Raw genomic sequence first — 19,834 nt, forward strand, 5'->3', positions numbered from 1 at the left:
CCACTCATATGGAGAATGAAGCCTCATGCATTGCTCAGGTGTGAGTTTCTCACAGACTTCAACAGAGTGTCAAAATCATGATGGTTCTGTGAATCTCGTCTGTCAAATCTGAGCTTTAATTTGTATTTCCTATTGGATTCGGATCAGGTGATTGGCTGGGCCATTCTACACCTTGATTTTCCTTCTCTGAAAGCATCTGAGAGTTTCCTTGGCTGTTTTTTAGATCATTGTCTTGCTGAAATGTCCACCCTGGTTTCATTTTCATCCTCCTGCTAATGTAGATGTTGGACTGAAGCAGCTGATCTTCATTTACACTGAGGAAGGGCAGAGGGTTGCTGAAGAACTACTGAGAGATTTCAGCTGCTCTCTGGGCTTTCACTGTCTTTCTAAACCTCCCTTTCTTCATGTGTTCAATACTTTATTCCATGTGTCATTTCATTTTATTACACATAACGTCATTTGTAAACTAATTAGATTTGTTTTCTTTGCATGTATGGATTTCTTTGGTTGTTACCAACATCCGGTGAACATTTCAAGTCAACAGCACCCTTAGAAATATGTTTTCTGATAAAAATGGGGTACAAGTTTAATACTTATTTCCCCCTCTGTATATGTGATATATAACCAAGAAGTGTTACATTTTTTGAAGCCAGGAAATCCATTCCCTGTGCCACTTGATATGAGAACTTAAGCAAATCCATGTTATCCAATGACAACATGTCCTCCAATTCTTCATTACAGGACTCTGTTGAAAAAGTCAGATATTATAATGAGAATGCCGTTCATTCACAGAATAATTTGAAGGGCATGCTATATTACTTTACCCTGAAAAGGCTCTTTTGGCATCTGTGCTGATGGTGTGTCCCTATAGCTGCCTGAGCCAGAGTGAGCATTCCTTAAAGAAAGAAAAAAAAAAAAAAAGAGTAAAAATAAAACATCTTTACTACATCCAGAGGTGGTCTAAATGCATTTAATTGGATTAAATAGCATCAAACAGCTAATTAACACGGCCTGCTCTTTGCCCAAGCAATATACAGTATAATCTTGAAATTTTTCCAGCCCATTTTGATTAATATGAACACCTAAAACTTGTTAAGTCAAAAACTGACACACACACAAACCTTCATTCAATTTCCTTTGGCTTAGTCCCTTATTTATCAGCGGTCGCCACAGCGTAATGAACCGTGAACTATTTCAGCATATGTTTTACACAGCGGATGCCATTTTAGCCGCAACCCAGTACTGGGAAACACCCATACCAACCCAGGCTCATTCTGAAAATGTACCACTATATACATTTCTGGAGAGCGCCAAATACGTCCCAGGAGGTACGTTTTTTGGCAGTTTTTGTTTTTCACGGATCCACCAGAGGCCGCTGTGTACACTTTTTCAGTTCTCAAATTTCTCTCGTGAGTTTCATTCGCGCCTGCTGTTCTCACGTAAATCCACCAGAGGCCACTGTCGACTAACTGACTGACTGGCCCACACTTCTCCTTCCCTAAACCCAACCAATAGTGTTTTCAAAAGCACCGATAGACCAGCGCCCACCCACTTCCCTAAACCCAACAGACAGTTTTCAAAAGAAATCAAGTAAAAAGAAAAGCCCTCGTCTGATTTTTACCACGTTTTCAGATTTTACCACATTCTCATCTTGTTATTTACTTGTGTGTTACATTTTCTGGGCTTTTGTTTTAGTCTTACTCGGTTTCTGGAAATGTTCTTCACAGGACTTGAATCCCGTCGTCGTGGTCAACTCCGTCTACGTACATGGCGAGCTAACTGGACAAGCTGGTTACAGCGGGAAAGCCGTCTATACGAAGGTAAGCGGTCAGCTGGTAAGTGTGAAAAGTAATGGCGTCATACCACCATGTAGCGTTCGTTTTAAAGACAAAATGCAGCCATATGTTTTTCTGGCTACATAATTCACGCTCTCCAGAAATGTATATAGGGCTACGTATTCAGAATGTCAAACGGGGAGAACATGCAAACTCCACACAGAAGCGCCAACTGGCCCAGCCGGGACTCGAAGCAGCAACTGTCTTGCTGTGAGGCCACAGTGCTAATTGCTGAGCCACAATTATTTCTTATTTCAAATATTTAATTAAAATGCACTCATTTCATTTAGCAAAAGTGGAACGGGTCTACTATTATCAAATGACACAACGTACCTTGCGGGATGTTTCTTTTGGACTGTCACATTTTTGTAGAGGTTTGAATCTTCGGCAAAACTCTGAACACCAAGAACAGTGTTCACAAAGGTCTCTACTCGATGACGCAAGAAGTTGAGAAGGTCGCCATGGCAACAGTACTCAGTGATCATCAGCATGGGTCCTAAATCAGACCAAATTCAGTGATTAACCAACATCAAGCAAAGAGTCTAAAACCACCAGCATTCACAGATTGATTCAATTACTGATTTGTTGATTAATTTATGTTTTTGATAGAGATTAATTAAAGTTTTACTTAGATTAATTAGATGTCAGCAATAAAATTACATTTGTATTTTTTTATTCTTATCTTTTTTAACACACTACCAGCCATTTTGAGTTAAAGTGCTCAATATTTTTACTGCAAGTCACTTTCAAAAACGATTTGCTAACTGATTGCCTATTTTTTTTAAGTAGCTTCAATGTAAAAATACAACTTCGACTTACCTCCCTGAGTGCATGCCCCCAGCAGATTGACTATGTTTTCATGTGGCCCAATATAGTTTAAGATCTTCAGTTCAGACATGAGGGCTTCTTTTTCTTCAAAGCGGGCGCTAGCTGTTTGGTTCAGAAAGTACGAAAGTTAACCTGAGGTTCACAGTACATGACAATCCCAAACTGAGTGTGCCTCACACAGGTGAGTGGGCTTGACAAACCACCTGTAAAAAACACACTCTTCTCTCTATCTACATTAAACAACCTTACTCTAGCACTCTAACAGTTCCTTTGTATAATCAGCTATTGTTGTGTGTATTGCCTATTCTTGTTGAATCGCTGAATGCCTCCTAAATTGTAAGTCACTTTGGACAAAATGGTCTGCTAAATGTAAATGTTTAGGAATGTACACGAATGTGTTACAAGTGATCTAGCATTTGGAGATTGCTGGAAAACTACACATCTGCCACTTATAAGAACTACAACTCCCAGAAGTCTTTGCACTAATTAATCCTCCAGTAGCTTAGAATGGCTGCATCCGAAATCGCCTACTACTAAGTAGATACTACATTTGAATAAAAATGTACTACTCGACCTTTAGAAAAGTACGTTCTAAACAGTATGAAAGAGTAGTATGAATGGAACTTGGACGCACTACATCCGCCATTTTGTCATGATCATGTGACCTACCTGCATCAGATGCATCCCTTCACTCCCATTCATGAATTCTCTCGGGTGGCATCATAGGAGAGCGAAGTGTGCATCGGATGCGCACTTCAGAATCTCGCCGGAAGTAGTAAGTCATCCGGGTAAACTCGCATACTGTTTTTCGAATCCTATGAATTCGGACATACTATTCGGCTCGCATACTGTTTAGCATACTATATAGTATTATATAGCATGGAAGTATGTAATTTCGGGAGCAGCCAATCATTCAGACACTGACAAACACAGCTGAAGCCCATGATTGACTTATTGCATGTAATATTTATACACCTTACTTTCTCACACACTTGGCTGAGTCTTGTTTTCTGTGAACATTTCTAAGTGTTTTTCTTGTCTAGCCTCATCGTGTTTTTGATCCCTGTTTTTGATTACTGTTCTTGGTGTTTTGCCACCTGTCCTGACTTTTCACCTGTTTTTGTCTACGCCCTTGGAATGCTCCACTTTGCTCCTGTTTTGACCGTTGCCTGACTGATGATTCTCTTTTAAAAACTGCACATGGATGCTCACCTCTGTTGCCCACGACCCTATGTTACGGAGTGATACATCTGTTAATGAATACCAGGGTTATTTGAGAACCCCAAGTATGAGCCTTGTGAAACATGATTACAGATGACACAGGTTTCATTTATCCATGGGTTTTGGATGCCCAGGGGTTAACAATTTCTAGTGTCGTCGGCGCCAATATCCTAGTGGTTAAGTTCGTCGACATATAGCAAAAAGGTGCTCACGGTGACCTGAGTTCAATTCCCGGCTTAGGGTCCTATGCTGATCCTTTCCCTCTCTCTGCTCCCAATGCTTTCCTGTCTGTCCTTCACTGTCCTATCACATTAAAGTTGAAAACCCCTAAAAAATAATTATTAAAAACATTTTCTAGTGTGAAAAGCCCTCATTCGTATTGAACTTACGCTTAAGCATTTTCACCGCCACACGTGTGACGGTTTCATCCTTGACCAGTCCAATAGCAGTTGCCTGCACCACCTTCCCAAATGCTCCTGCTCCAAGAACCTGTCCTGAAGTGCAAGCATTAGTTTGTTGCAGTGGTTATTTCTTATCATTACAAAATTAGGGTATAGTAAAACAGAGAGTGTAAGTACCAAGCTTCAGCTTATTTCGAGGAAACTCCAGATTCTTGTTGTATGGAAGCTGGCTGGGGTCAATGAATGTGTAGTTGTTCCCATCATTTACCTCAATGATTTTCCATTGAATCTCATACTTCTGTGCCTTAAAGAATCAGGTTAAACAAACATTTTTAATTTGCATGATTTGTGAGTATAACTCAAGTGAAAAAAAAGATACCTTTCTGTGCTTGTAGAGGAGAATCAACATCCATAGAGTTGCCACAGAGAGAGCTCCAGAGAGACCAAGACTGGTCAGCACTGAAGTTGACCACACCGATGTAGGGCGAGGACCTTATGAACACATTTAAGGTGCTTTATTAAGACAAGTCCAGTTCAAAAGCAATATAGGCAATTAATCAACTACTTATAAAGTGAGTAAACCCAATGCCTTAAAAGCTATTTTACTTGAATTTAGGTTGATTTAACTTAAAAATGTTTAGTATTTCTGTGGTAACTTGGAACTATTAAGTTCACTTAAGTTATTTTTACTATTATGCACATAGTTGATTTACTTAGAGATGTTATATATAAACAAATTTCGAGAGGCGGCACAGTGGCGCAGTGGGTAGCGCTGCACTGTAGCTCAGGTAAGTACACACAACTGTTCCCAACCCTCCCTTCCTTCTCTTTTTATTAATTCAAAGATACTTGTGCACCTTTTTGCTGTCCTCTTCTTTCATTTTAGACGACCAAGCCCTCAAACTCTAACCGTTACAGACCTCAGAGAAGCTTCTCCAGAGCAAGCTACAGCAAAGACGTCCTACGATCAGTCACCAAGTCTTTCAAGAGTTCATACTTTGCTGATGATTGTTTATAAAGCGTGTTTGGCATGCTGTCCTGGGAGAGAGCCCTGAGCTCAGAAGATCCCGTGTGCAGGACGAAAGGGGAGTTTGAGCTCAGGTAGATCTCGAGAACTGCCCTGCTGTTTATAGCTAATGACCAATTATGAATTGATATGAAGAGATAACTGCTGACCAGGAGCACATCTATGGTGCCAATTTGGATTAGTCAATTAACTTCAGTCGCATGTTTTTGGATGGTAGGAGGAAACCCAGGGAAACCCACACAAGCAAAGGGAGAACATATAAACTCCACATTGAAAAGTCGACTGGCCTGGTAAGGACTTGAACTAGTGACGTTCTTGCTGTGAGGCAACAGTGCTAACCACTGAGTTGCCATGCTGCCCATTTAAGAAAGGAGGAGTAGGGGTGGAAGGGGGAACTCTTCAAAACGAAGATGGCTGTGTATGGAACTTTGGTTATTTATGGTGACTTAGGAATCATCTGATTCGTGAATCATGTATTGGCTAATGTGGGACCAGCTGTGGTCAATCATAAACATGATCCTCTCGAAATTAGTTTATAAAGTAACTTCACTCATAATACAACCCAATTTATTCCTTTTCTTCTAGCTTATGGTTCCGTGGGGTAAAGCAGACCTGTTGTATGTGCTAATAACCATGAAGTGAGAAACCCCCCATTAGGAACCATACCACCAAATATAAATTGGTCAACAAATGGATCTAAAGTGGTCCTGTCTGAACTACAGCAGGTACAGATTTTTTCATACCTGAAAATGTAAAGGTATAGAAGTCACAATCGTCTCCAGCGGTGTTTGTCGCCACACACTCAAATATTAAATCAGCATTGGCAGTAATCTCTGGTAATGCACTCTTCACCAGCACTGGTTCATACTCTCCGCTTTGCTCAGAAATGGATTGGTTGGCCATTAGTTCCACATTTGATGTACGGTTGTCACTACACCTGCCATCAAATCAAAAGCAATCAGAGCAATGTCATAGCAAACCATATTCACATAGCTAATTGCCCAAAAATAGTGCACCTACAAAACTCTGGCATCTTCATACTGGAACCACTTGATGCTAGGTATGGGATAGCCAGTCGCTGCACAACTGACAACTCCATTTTCCCACTTAATAACTGTTTTGGGCTTCTCTGTAGGTTTGGAAAGAACAAAAATGATTGCATTTAGGTTTTGCTAGTTGAGATTGTGTGTTCTTTATTAACCAATTAAACTTACGGTAAATGTGTACTGTGAAAATAATGGAGGCATTGAGACTGGTGCTGCCGGCTGTGAAGATGTAGTCACCGTAGTCTTGTGCGCCAACATTTTTGAGCCGGATTGTGGCCATGTAGTTATAACTGTCAAACATTAACACATTGATAGAATTAGCTGACAAAATGGACTTGTTCAAGGTGGCACGGTGGCTCAGTGGTTAGCACTAATGCCTCACAGCAAGAAGGTCGCTGGTTCGAGTCCCGTCTAGGCCAGTTGGCATTGCTGTGTAGTTTGCATGTTCTCCTCATGTGAGCGTGGATTTCCTCCGGGTGCTCCGGTTTCCCCCACAGTCCAAACACATGCGCTATAGGTGAATTGATTACTAAATTGGGTATAGTGTATGTGTGTGAATCAATGTGTATGGGTGTTTCCCAGTACTGGGTTGCAGCTTTAAGAGCATCCGCTGTGTAAAACACATGCTGGAGGTTCATTCCGCTGTGGCAACCCTCTGATGAATAAAGGGGCTAAGTCAAAGGAAAATGTATTCATGAACAAACTTCACATATAGATTAGGGACTTCTCTCATAATAGGTCCCCTTTAAAACACTCATTATTTAAAAGTGAGCTCAAGTGACCTTATAAATAAGCACACATACTGCATAAAGAAACAAAATGCAGTTTAACCTGTCATGAATCTTGTGAAAGGTCTCCTCATTGCTGTGATTTGATCTTGGAGTTTTCCAGAAAGCCCATTCAACTTCTGGATATGCTTGGATGTGCACACTGAGCTCAAGCTGATCTCCATGCATGCGCACAACATTCGTTTTGTTCCCCTTGTATTCAGAGGACAGGATGGGTGTAAGCTCGAGGTAAGGTTTTTCTGCAAGAACACACAGAGATCAACTCAAACACAACATCGCATACAGCTGAAGTCAGAATTATTGGCCCTTTGGGGAATTTACTGTATGTTTTATAATATTTCCCAAACGACGTTGAACAGATTCAGGAATTTTTCACAGTATTTCCTATAATATTTTTTCTTCTGGAGAAAGTCTTATTTGTTTTATTTCAGCTAGAACAAAAGCAGTTTTTACTATTGTTATAACCATTTTAAGGTTAATATTATTAGCCCCCTTAAGCAATAATTGTTTTCTATAGTCTACAGCAGTGTTTCCCAACCCTGTTCCTGGAGGCACACCAACAGTACATATTTTGTATGTCTCCCTTATCTGACCCATTCGTGTCAGGTTTTGGGGTCTTTCTAATGTTCTGCTGAGTTGATTCAGGTGTGTTTGATTAGGGAGAGGTTGAAAATGTGTACTGTTGGTGTGCCTTCAGGAACAGGGTTGGGAAACACTGGTCTACAGAGCAAACCACTGTTATACAATGACTTGCCTAATCACCCTAACTTGCCTAATTAACCTAGTTAAGCCTTTAAATGTCACTGTAAGCTGTGTAGAAGTGTCTTGAACAATATCTAGTCTAATATTATTTACTGTCATCATGACAAAGAGAAAATAAATCAGTGATTAGAAATGAGCTATTAAATATATTAGAAATGTGCTGAATAAATCTTCTCTCCGTTAAACAGAGGAGGGCTAATAATTCTGACTTCAACTGTGTAAAGCAAAAACAAAATCACGTGAGTGTAACTCGACATTGTAAAGACACCTACCTACAACTCTGAGAACTGCTGTGCTGCTGTTTCTTCCAGCCTTGTTTATGGCAGTGCAGGTTAAATTCTCCGTGTCGGACATCTTTAATTGTTGAAAGATCAAATAGATAGTGGCACAAACTTGTTTACACTCTTTCCTTTTCTTTGTCTCTCTTTCATAATTCAAAACCTAAATAAAAAAGCATTAAATTAGTTAATCACATAGTAAGCATTTACACCAATCTGTCATCATATTTGCAGAGAGAAAAACAATGAAATTAATTCAGAGAAGCCGAACAGCCTTTGAGTTGCATTCATTTATGATATTCCTTCATTTCTTTTCATTCAGCTTAGTGATTTGTCAGGGGTCGCCACAGCGGAATGAACCACCACCTATTCCAGCATATGTTTTACACGGCGGATGCCCCTCCAGTCACAACCCAGTACTGGGAAACACCCATACACACTCACATTCACACACACACTTATGCACTAAATGGCCAATCAGTTCATCCAATTCCCCTATAGCACATGTGTTTAGACTGTGGGGGAAACCGGAGCACCCGGAGGAAACCGAAACACCAACTGACTCGAACCAATAACCTTGCTGTGAGCAAAAAAATATTGGCTGTTTCTCAATATTAAGTACGCAAAGTTCGGACTTGCGTCCTTGGAAGTTCAGACTTGCCAAGTTCAGACTTGGAAGAACAAACTACCGAGGACGCAAGGACACAACCCTACTGAAAAATCCAGCTTAAACCAGCCTAGGCTGGTTGGCTGGTTTTAGCTGGTCGACCAGCCTAGTTTTAGAGGGGTTTTGGCCATTTCCAGCCTGGTCTTAGATGGTCTAAAACCAGCTAAAACCAGCTTGACCAGCCAAAACCAACTATGTCCAGCTTAAACCAGGCTGGTCAAGCTGGTTTTAGCTGGATTTTGCTGGTCATTTTCCAGCTTGACCAGCTAAGACCAGGCTGATACACTTGTATCACTTGTACCCCAATGTCAGATAGGAGCAATCGGGTTTCCAATCTACTGTTTCCTTAGTGCTCACCTCATAATCGCAGCTGTTTCCTACAGCAAAAATGTACTATTTTTATTTCAAAATGAACTACCTTTATAAAACACATTGCAGTGCATGTGGCATTATCTATACCACAGTCGGGCACAGAAAGTATTAAACACAATGACAGAACCACTTAGTGAATGGACTCATTTTAACTGTCAGAGTCCCTGACAGAGATAGAAACACCATGTGTTGTCTTGTATTCAAAATATTTCCTATTTTAATATTATGATTCAGTACGTGAAATATGTGAATGTATGCCATTTAATTAGAAAAGTGGCAGTTTTATTAATTAAACACATGGAAACAAAAATTGTACTTTATAAAGGGGCTTCTACTACAGTAAACAGGTTTGTTGAGGCTATTTGGCTCAGTACATACCAACCCAGGCTCATTCTGAGAACGTAGTCCCGGGGATGTTTCTGGAGACCGTTCGCGAGTTCGCGAGAGGGCCGCTGTGCGTGCTTTTTCCCGCGCCGTTCTCGCGTAAACCCACTGGAGGCCGCTGTCGAATGACCTTCCGCCTGTCTGCCTGGATGACAGAATGATTGACCGTGCGACCAGAGATCGGCGGGCTGACCCACCCTCCTCCATCCCTAAACCCAACCAATGATGATTCACAAAAGCCGTTCAGAAAAAAAAAAGCCCTCGTCTGATTTTTACCACGTTTTCGGATTTTGACCACATTCTTACCCTGTGACGAACTTGTTCGCTTCATTTTTTGGATTTTGTTTTTGTTTTCTTACCTGATTTCTGGAACCGCTCTTCCCCGGACTCGAACCCGGTCGTCGTCGTGGTCAGCCCCTCTCTGCACCTCGAGTTCGCCTGAGTACACGAAGAGCTAACCGGACAAACTGGTTGCAGCGGGAAAGCCCTCCACACGGAGGCGAGCGGCCGGCTGGCCGGCCGGCAAGCACCGAAGGGAACGGCGTCACACCGCCCCGCAGCGTTCGCTTAAAAAAATGAAATGCAGCCGTACGTACCCCCGGCTACGTATTTCGCGGTCTCCAGAAACGTCCCCGGGACTACGTTCTCAGAATGAGCCTGGGTTGGTACATACAGTGGAATACTGCTATTTAGCATACAAACCTAACATATTAGTCAAACATTTTTAAGTGTATTACTATTAAATTATTAAATATAAATACATTACAGTTTATTATATCTATTATTATTTTTTCTCTCATACTCTCATATGGAGCTCATGCTCTCATATTGAGCTAAGCCCCCCTAAAATAAAAAATCCTAAAATCGCCCCTGGTATTAACGTTCAACTTAATGTGTTTGTTTAAATTCAGCCCACATTAACTGTTTACAACCATTTACCTTAAAAAAAACAATTGTAAATCCAAGGAATCATCTTTGAATATTTTTTTCAGTGTGGTTCCAAACCTTTTATGGGTTTCTTTCTTCGGTTGGACACAAAAAAAGATTTTTTGAAGGAAGCTGAAAATCTGTACTCGCTGACATCCATTGTTGAAAACACAAATACTAAGGAAGTCAATAGTTACAGTAAAGGTGTTCAACATTCTTCAAAATGTCTTCTTTTCTTTGTGTTTTATAGAAGAAAGAAACCTGTAAGGTTTGAAACAAGCAAAGATTCACTCTCAGAAATAACGGGAGCTGTCACTGGGGTGATACCTTTTCAAAAGGTACACATTTGTACTTAAAGGGTCCATATTGGTACCTCAGAAGTATAGATTAGTACTTACAAATTTTAAGAGGTACACTTTTGTACTATTTAGGTGCTAATATGTACCTTTGAGGTATTAATATGGGGCTTTTAGGTACAAATTTGTACCTTTTAAAAAGGTACCACCCCAGTGACAGCTCGAGTACCTTTATTTCTCAGAGTGTTGGGTAAATGATGACAGTTTTTTATTTTGGGAAGAACTGTGCTTTTCTTTTTCTTATAAATATTTCATGTTGGTAGTTAGGTACACTCAAAAACTGACATTTTTTTCTTATTCTTGTTAATTGTTTTATGTTTAATCCACTTAAATTTGTAAAAACTAACAAGCTAACATGTTACAGCAGAACATGTTGTGCCAACACAAATAAATGACATGAAACCTAAAATTTTGTACAGTCTACGCACAAAAATATGATGTATTTACAGTGTAATTCACCTTTTTTGTTGAGCTCCAGGTGAAGTTGTAGTAATGGTTATGGTTTTGGATGTAACAGGGGATTTGCAGTGATTCTCCAACAATCCGGACATACTGTAGAGCTGGAAGAGACACTGATGGAGGCTGCTGTGCTTCTGCAGTGAATAGATCAGTAATGCTGAATTGGTACAATAAAAGAAGATACTTGGCATACAGTTGTAGACTGATTTATTAGCCCTCCTGTATATTTTTACCCAATATCTGTTTCAAGAGTTCACACTTAGCTGATGATTCATCAAAAGCTTGTTTGGCATGCTGTCCCGGGAGAGAGCCCCGAGCTCAAGGGATCCTCGAGCCCGGGGCTTCCTCCCGTTTGCAGAGCGAGAGGGGAGCCTGAGCTCGGTGGATCTCAGAACTCCCCGTCTGCAGTAGCTAAGGGAACACAATAACTGATTTATTTTATCTTTGTCATGATGACAGTAAATAATATTAGACTAGATATTCTTCAAGACACTAGTTTTCAGCTTAAAGTGACATTTAAAGGCTTAACTAGGTTAATTAGGGTAAAGTTAGGGTAATTAGGCAAGTCATTGTATAACAGTGGTTTGTTCTGGAGACAATCCAAAACTAATATTGCTAAGGGGGCTAATAATATTGACCTTAAAATGGCTTTAAAAAATTGAAACTGCTTTTATTCTAGCTGAAATAAAACAAATAAGACTTTCTCCAGAAGAAAAAATATTATAGGAAATACTGTGAGAAATTCCTGAATCTGTTAAACGTCATTTGGGAAGTAATTCACAAGAGGGCGAATAATCTTGACTCCAACTATATCTGATTTTTGAAAACACTCACTTTTTATGACTGTGATTTGGTAGACTTCTGATTTCATTTGGACTCCGCTCATGTTCACCGTACAGACGTAATCTCCGGTGTAGCTCGGCTGAAGGTTTGGTATCAGTATGCCACGTTTGGGATCCGCAGTATAATTCATCTCAGGAGGAACAGCGGATCCGTTTGTCATCTGGAGCGAAAACTCTGTACCTGCTGGATTTGTCAGCAAGCAGTCCAGCAAGAAGCTCGAGCCTTCTTTTAGGACTATAACTCGGGTTTGAGACGTAGTAAAGGCTTTGTCTGGATCTGTTTAAAAAAAACAAACAGATATTTCAGCAAACTGGAAAAAATAACTGTACCTGACAAGAACACCTTTAAGAAGATAATAAGTCGGCTGGGGCAGCACAGTGGCGCAGTGGTTAGCACAAACGCCTCACAGCAAGAAGGTTGCTGCTTTGAGCCCTGGCTAGGTCAGTTGGCATTACTGTGTGGAGTTTGCATGTCCTCCCCCTGTTCGCGTGGGTTTCCTCCGGGTGCTCCGGTTTCCCCCACAAGTCCAAAAGCATGTGGTACAGGTGAATTGAGAAGGCTAAATTATCTAGTGTGTGAGTGAGAGTGTATGGATGCTTCCCAGTGATGAGTTGCAGCTGGAAGGGCATCCGCTGCGTAAAACATATGATGGATAAGTTGGTGGTTCATTCCACTGTGGCGACCTCGGATTAATAAAGGGACTAAGCCGAAAAGAAAATGAATGAATGAATGAATAATGTCAGCTGAAAGGTCCGTTAGAGTCAACGTTGAAGCAACGTTGTCTGTCTTGGGCAAATAGCATTTTAAGGGGTTCAACCCATCCTGGATATCTGCTTACACTCATGCCATCAAGCAGGAGTTACAGGAGCAAATCAGTGCAGTTTCGTGATCGTTTTTATCATGTCATTAACAGACTTTTGACTAATACTGTATTTTAAATACTATTGATAGCTTATCTGTAAAAAAATCCATAATTTTAGGGTTTATTTAAAAACTTATCTGGGTTGCTTTCTCAAATAACGACATAACTCGTGGCTGAACTATCATAGTACGATGCATCGGTTGGGAAAAGAACGATGCAGTGACGAGTGTTTCCCGAAACTCGTAGTTTCTCTGTCGCAGTTCCATCATTTGAACGACGTTAGTTATAACGTAAAACACCATAATGATGCTCTAAACGCGGTGGAGTAACGACTTCTTTAGAGAAGAACCACATCATTTCTTTAAAAAAAAAAACGCTTAAAAAATATCCAATATTAGTTTTGGTTAAAACATGCACTCGGTTTCCATATTAATTTAAATAAATGTAAACGGCACATATCCTTTACAAATATTATAGAGAACATTACATATTCTATTCTAAAACATAAAATCACTTACAAAAGCTAACACATATTCTAATCTCATATATAAATCATATAAATAAATAAATAATGAGACGATTTATTAAGAAATTACATTTATTATTTATAAGGAAATGAAAAAAATCCTACTTTAATAATAATATTGATAATATTAATGATGATGATGATTATTATTATTATTAATGTTAAGTAGGTTATTATTATTAAGTCTTTTTGAAAAGTCTACTTTTACAATTTGACACATGTAAACCACTGCAGAAATGTAACCAACAGGCTCGTGTCATATACAGTGCAGAAAAAAACAGCTTAAACCAGCATAGGCTGGTTGGCTGGTTTTAGCTGGTCGACCAGGCTGGTTTTAGAGGGGTTTTGGCCACTTCCAGGCTGGTTTCCAGCCATTTCTAGCCTAGTCTTAGCTGGTCAGGCTGGGAGACGACCAGCTAAAACAAGCTTGACCAGCCTAGGCAGGCTGGGAGCCCAGCTTAAACCAGCTATGTCCAGCTTAAACCAGGCTGGTATTAGCTGGATTTAGCTGGTCATTTTCCAGCCTGACCAGCTAAGACCAGGCTGGAAATAGCTGGAAACCAGCCTGGAAATGGCCAAAACCCCTCTAAAACCAGGCTGGTCAACCAGCTAAAACCAGCCAACCAGCCTAGGCTGGTTTAAGCTGGATTTTTCAGCAGGTACTTAATAAATAACCTACTATAAATTTAAAGCATTAGTGTATGCTTTGTTATTTTGTTTTCACAAGCTTTGGAGACGTAACGTAAATTCCAATTTTAAATAATAGGTCATCTACAGCATTCATCATGAGGCTGTGTTCAAAATGACATCAATGTTTTCAAAGTGCGGTACGAAGGGAGCGCAATTGTAAACATGAAGATCGCTAAAACTGAACTGTACAGATACTTTGACAGCAAATTACCCCTAAGAGAGATGACTTTAAGGCTTTTTTATTTGTAATCATTCCAAGTTTAAATGTCAGAATGTTCTAAATGAATAGGGCATAGGGGGGATAAGTGGGAATAGAACACAGCCAGGAACTGTTTCTAACTACAGCTCCAGAGGTGTAGTTGTAAGTGCACAAGTTTGCGACGCAGTTTGCGAATGTTCATTGGAACGATGGATTTGGGAAACGGCAAATCGACAAACTATGTTTGTAACGACGCAACTTGCGACCTCAGTTGGCTAACGATGGTTTTGGGAAACGCACCCCTGATTAGATCTTAGTGGTTACAGTCACATTTTGAAGTACAATTCTTACTATTAACAAAGATTCATCTTACTAACACTTATACTGACTTTTCAGTTAATAAACGCTAATCTTCTGCCTAGTTATTAAGGATGTAGTTGGGTTTAGGTATTGAGGAATTTTAGAAACACCCCCCCCCCCCATAGTGTGTCATAATATACTCCTCCTTAATGTTTGATTTATTAAAAGGTTTGTTTTGTGATGATTACTGTAGCATAACTAAAACACTTTACCTTTCACATATAAGTGGATCTCTGAGTAGATGTCTGTGTGTCTCCTGTAGCTGCAGCGGTATGTTCCCGTGTGCTCTGCAGTGGATTTCTGGACGACCAGCTCGTTCTGTGAGAGGTTTTTCTGGTGTATTCTGAGCCTGGTCTTCCATATGATCTCCGCCTGTCCGTCACAGTGCAGGACGAAGGATGTGTTCGCTGCCAAAACCACCTCCGAGTCCTTCAGCGGAGACCCGTTCAGCTTTATCACCGGTGCTGCAAACTCTGCTCAGACACACAGAAGACGGAAAAGGCTTATGTGGAATCGATGTTAACCTTTTCACTGATTTATTCACTCAAAATGACTTTTGCTGCTTGTTTAAACTACTTATCTAAAATGAGTTGAAACAACACAATCCTAAAGTTTTTTGGGGGACAACTTAATTGTTTTATGTTCAATCAACTTATCAATCGATTTGTATTGGGACAACATGAAGGGATTGTGTGAACCCAGCATTTTTTACAGCGTTGGTTTGCTTCCTTAAAAGGAAAACAGAAGAACTCAGTCTAATGTAATGTAATGTGTATTTATATAGTGCATTACATACACCCAAAGTGCTTCACAATCATAAGGGGGGTCTCTCCACACCACTACAAGTGTGCAGCATCCACTCGAATGATGCAACAGCAGCCACAGGACAACGGCGCCAGTGCACTCACCACACATCATTGGTGGAGTGGAGAGACAGTGATAGAGCCAACTCAGTGGATGGGGATGATTGGGAGGTCATGATGGAGGGAATTTGGCCATGACACTGGTTTTTCACTCCTTTTTTAATGACCTCAGAGAGTCAAGACCTTGATTTAATGTCTTATCCGAAAGACGGTGCTCACTGTTAATATGGTGTGCTCTTCACTATACTGGGGCATCAGGACTCACACAGGTTGAGCGCCCTCTGCTGTCCACACTTACACCACTTCAAACAGCAAGCTAGTTTTCCCATGTGGTCTCCCATCCAGGTACCGACCAGGCTCAGCCCTGCTTAGCTTCAGTGAGTAACCGGTCGTGGGCTGCAGGGTGATATCGGCTGTGGTCAAGACTGGGTTCCACACAATTCAGGGTTAAGGAGTTAAGGTTAAAGGTTAAGGAGTTGGCTGTCTGGTGTAGCCACAACAACCTGGAGCTCAACACGCTCAAAACAGTGAAGATGATAGTGGACTTCAGGAGAAACCCCCCTGCTCTCCCCCCACTGAGCATCATGGACAGCATTGTGGCAGCAGTGGAGTCATTCAGGTTCCTGGGCACCACCATCTCTCAGGACCTGAAGTGGGACACTCACATTGACTCCATTGTCAAAAAAGCTCAGCAGAGGCTGTACTTTCTTCGTCAGCTGAGGAAGTTTAACCTCCCAAAGGAGCTGCTGAAACAGTTCTACACCTCCATCATTGAATCGGTCATCTGCACATCAATAACTGTCTGGTTTAGCTCAGCTACTAAATATGATCTCCAAAGACTACATCGAATAGTTCGGACTGCTGAGCGAATTACTGGGACAACCCTTCCTACTCCCCAAGAACTGTACTTATCCAGAGCGAGCAGAAGGGCTGCCAAAATCACTGTGGACCCCTCACACCCAGCACACTGCCTCTTTGAACTTTTACCTTCTGGTGGACGCTACAGAGCACTGCGCACCAGAACAGCCCGACACAGAAACAGTTTCTTCCCTCAGGCAATCCATCTCATGAACACTTGATGATAATATTTGTGGAACCAACATCACTACTGCCATACACTTTTATACACATATACACTTATTTAACAACACACTTTACATGCCAATTTGCACATAACAGCTGCACATATAACGTTGTATATAGTAATACACACGTACATACACTTGTCAATCTGTATATTTGCACTCACTACTTACTTCTATTTTTTTAAATATATTTATGATCTGTTTTTTGTTCTGTCTCTGTAATCCTGTTGCACTGTAGAAGCTCTGTCACCAAAACTAATTCCTCGTATGTGTGAACATACCTGGCAATAAAGCTCTTTCTGATTCTGATTCATGTTGTCTCAACACAATTTGATTAAGTTACCTTAATTGTTTTTTTACAAATGTAAGTGGATTGAACACAAAACAATTAAGTTGTCCCCCTAAAAAGCTTTAGAATTGTGCTGGTTCAACTGATGTTAAATAGGTAGTTTGAACAAGCAGTCAAAGCCAGGGTTTTAAATGCTTGCAGTAAAGTATTAAGGGTGAAAGTGCCAGGGTTGTCTGAAATTCAGGTGTTAAAGAAAGCTCATCAGACTACATCTGACATATTCCATCCTCGAGTGAATTTTACCGTCTTTTTTAGGTGAACTATCCTTGTCATGACTATAATGAGGCAAAGACGCGTTGCATGCAAAACTGTTGCAAACAATTTATTAGTGTCGAATTTAAACAAACAAATTTAATTTAATAATGTTCAACTTGATTTGATTGCTTAAATTCAGCCCAAATAAATTGTTTACAACCACTTAACGTAAAAGAAATTGAGTAAATCCAAGGAATCATCTTTGAATAATTTTTTTCAGTGAATCCAGTGACGGAAAATATGAAGGTGTTCAGTTAAATGAACTCACAATTTACCAATTAGCATACAGTTGTTGAATGTATCAAAAGCATTTTGACACTTTCTGTTGTAATATATGCACAATATATGTACACAAATATTTTAGTAGAAAAGTGATTTCATCGTCACACAACTAAAGATTTATTTTTCTGTGTATTTCCGGTATGATTGGTGGAATGGGGGTCTGCACAACATCATGGGTAATGTAGTTGTTCAACCCTAATCAATCAATCAAAACAATAATAATAATTCAACCATATAATACTCTTTGTGATTGATTTCAAACCCTTTCCTCGGGATTCCTCAAGAAGCAACAGGTTTAAATTTTCAGTTGTTCCTTGTGTTTATTGATTTGCTGAATTCTATAGGCTGAGGTAGTCGCTATTTATAGTACTTTTAATGTTGTGTATTCATATATATATATACACACAACAGTGGTCAAATCCTGCTTCTTTCAGCTTCGACTATTAAAAACAGTTAAATCTATTTTATCTAGAAAAAATGTTGAAAAAATAATCCATGCGTTTATCACCACTAGATTGGACTATTGTAACTCATTATACTTTGGGATTAGTCAGAAAACCTTATCCCGGTTACAAGTAGTTCAAAATGCTGCTGAAAGGCTTTTAACAGGGACCAAGAAACATGAGCACATTACCCCAGTTTTACGCTCTCTGCACTGGCTGCCTGTGCACTATCCAGTCACTTTTAAAATGCTGCTCTTGGTTTTTAAATCTCTAAATGGCCTGGCACCTTCTTATCTGTCAGACATTTTAAATGAGCATCAGCCTGGTCGGTCTCTTCGGTCATCTAACCAGAGACTGTTATTCATACCTAAGTCGAGGCTGAAATGCAGAGGTGACCGTGCTTTCGCAGTAGCTGGTCCTAGGTTGTGGAATGCTCTGCCCCTCTGTATCAGATCTGTTTCATCCCTGTCTGTTTTTAAATCTAGGTTAAAAACTGACCTCTTTGATTTGCCATTTTATCAGTGAAAATTGTCTGTTTTAGCAATAATTTTATAATTTTATATGTACATTTGTTTTTATCTGTTTTGATTTGTACTGTGCAGCACATTGGTCAACCTCTGGTTGTGTTAAATAGCGCTATAGAAATAAAATTGACATTGACATTGACATATATATAGATGATTTTATTCAGCACATTTCTAATCATAATAGTTTTAATAACTCATCTCTAATAACTGATTTCTTTTATCTTTGTCATGATGACAGTAAATAATATTTGACTAGATATTTTTCAAGATGCTATTCAGCTTAAAGTAACATTTAAAGGCTTAACTAGGTTAATTAGGCAAGTTAATATTGGCTAATAATATTAGGGGGCTAATAATTTTGACCTTAAAATGGTTTTCAAAAAATGTAAACCTACTTTTCTTCTAGACAAAATAAAACAAGTAAGACTTTCTCCTGAAGAAGAAATATTATAGGAAATACTGTGAAAAATTCCTGAATCTGTTCAACATCATTTGGGAAATATTTGAAAAAGACTTATTAAATAATTATAAAAAAAATATTTATTAAATAATTCATTCATTTTCCTTTGGCAATAACATGCAAACTCCACACAGAAATGCCAACTGACCCATCCGGGACTCGAACCAGCGACTTTCTTGCTGTGATGCAACAGTGCTAACCACTGAGCCACCATGACCCTGCATATATTTAGACTTATTTTGTAATATATGCACATATATAAACATATTTTAGTATCAAATGGATTTCAACATTCACAGAGCTAAAGATCTGTTTTTCTCTGTTTCACTGTGCTACTGTGTGATTAGTGGAATGGTGGTCTGCAGAGCATCATGGGTAATGTAGTCTTTCATCCCTAAACCCTCAACTGTTTAAAAACGTGTTCAAAAGAATATAAACAATTGATGAGCAACCTCATAGCATACAAAAGGTCTATCTTTGAAGGACTTTTCAGTTATTATTAACAATCAGTTTCCCTAATGAATGTGTTTTAATGAGCTTTTACATCACGACCCTGACTGTTTCATTTTTACTTCAGTGACTTTAGTTTTCAATTATTATTGAAAATATATTAAATGAAGGGCGGCACAGTGGCTATCACTGTCGTCCCACAGCAAGGAGGTTGCTGGTTCAAATCCCAGCTAGGTCAGTTGGCATTTCTGTGTGGAGTTTGCATGTTCTCCCCGTGTTGGTGTGGGTT

General features: G+C 39.8%; 1 protein-coding gene across 1 annotated transcript in view; it reads right to left on the reverse strand.

Annotated features, from left to right (window-relative positions):
- csf1rb (colony stimulating factor 1 receptor, b) overlaps nucleotides 1-19,834 on the reverse strand; it is a 37,476-nt gene that overhangs the window by 3,665 nt on the left and 13,977 nt on the right. Inside the window, exons 2-16 of the mRNA XM_056445737.1 lie at nucleotides 15,044-15,304; nucleotides 12,186-12,470; nucleotides 11,352-11,485; nucleotides 8,181-8,349; nucleotides 7,190-7,385; nucleotides 6,527-6,648; nucleotides 6,333-6,441; nucleotides 6,056-6,249; nucleotides 4,665-4,777; nucleotides 4,463-4,589; nucleotides 4,274-4,378; nucleotides 2,655-2,765; nucleotides 2,169-2,331; nucleotides 825-895; nucleotides 639-745 (exon numbers count right to left, since the gene is read on the reverse strand). Of these exons, the coding sequence (XP_056301712.1) occupies nucleotides 639-745; nucleotides 825-895; nucleotides 2,169-2,331; nucleotides 2,655-2,765; nucleotides 4,274-4,378; nucleotides 4,463-4,589; nucleotides 4,665-4,777; nucleotides 6,056-6,249; nucleotides 6,333-6,441; nucleotides 6,527-6,648; nucleotides 7,190-7,385; nucleotides 8,181-8,349; nucleotides 11,352-11,485; nucleotides 12,186-12,470; nucleotides 15,044-15,304 (2,267 nt within the window). The remainder of the gene's footprint in view (nucleotides 1-638; nucleotides 746-824; nucleotides 896-2,168; nucleotides 2,332-2,654; nucleotides 2,766-4,273; nucleotides 4,379-4,462; nucleotides 4,590-4,664; nucleotides 4,778-6,055; nucleotides 6,250-6,332; nucleotides 6,442-6,526; nucleotides 6,649-7,189; nucleotides 7,386-8,180; nucleotides 8,350-11,351; nucleotides 11,486-12,185; nucleotides 12,471-15,043; nucleotides 15,305-19,834) is intronic.

This window comes from Danio aesculapii, chromosome 21 (genome assembly GCF_903798145.1).
Source record: "Danio aesculapii chromosome 21, fDanAes4.1, whole genome shotgun sequence".
Taxonomy (NCBI): Eukaryota; Metazoa; Chordata; class Actinopteri; order Cypriniformes; family Danionidae; genus Danio; species Danio aesculapii.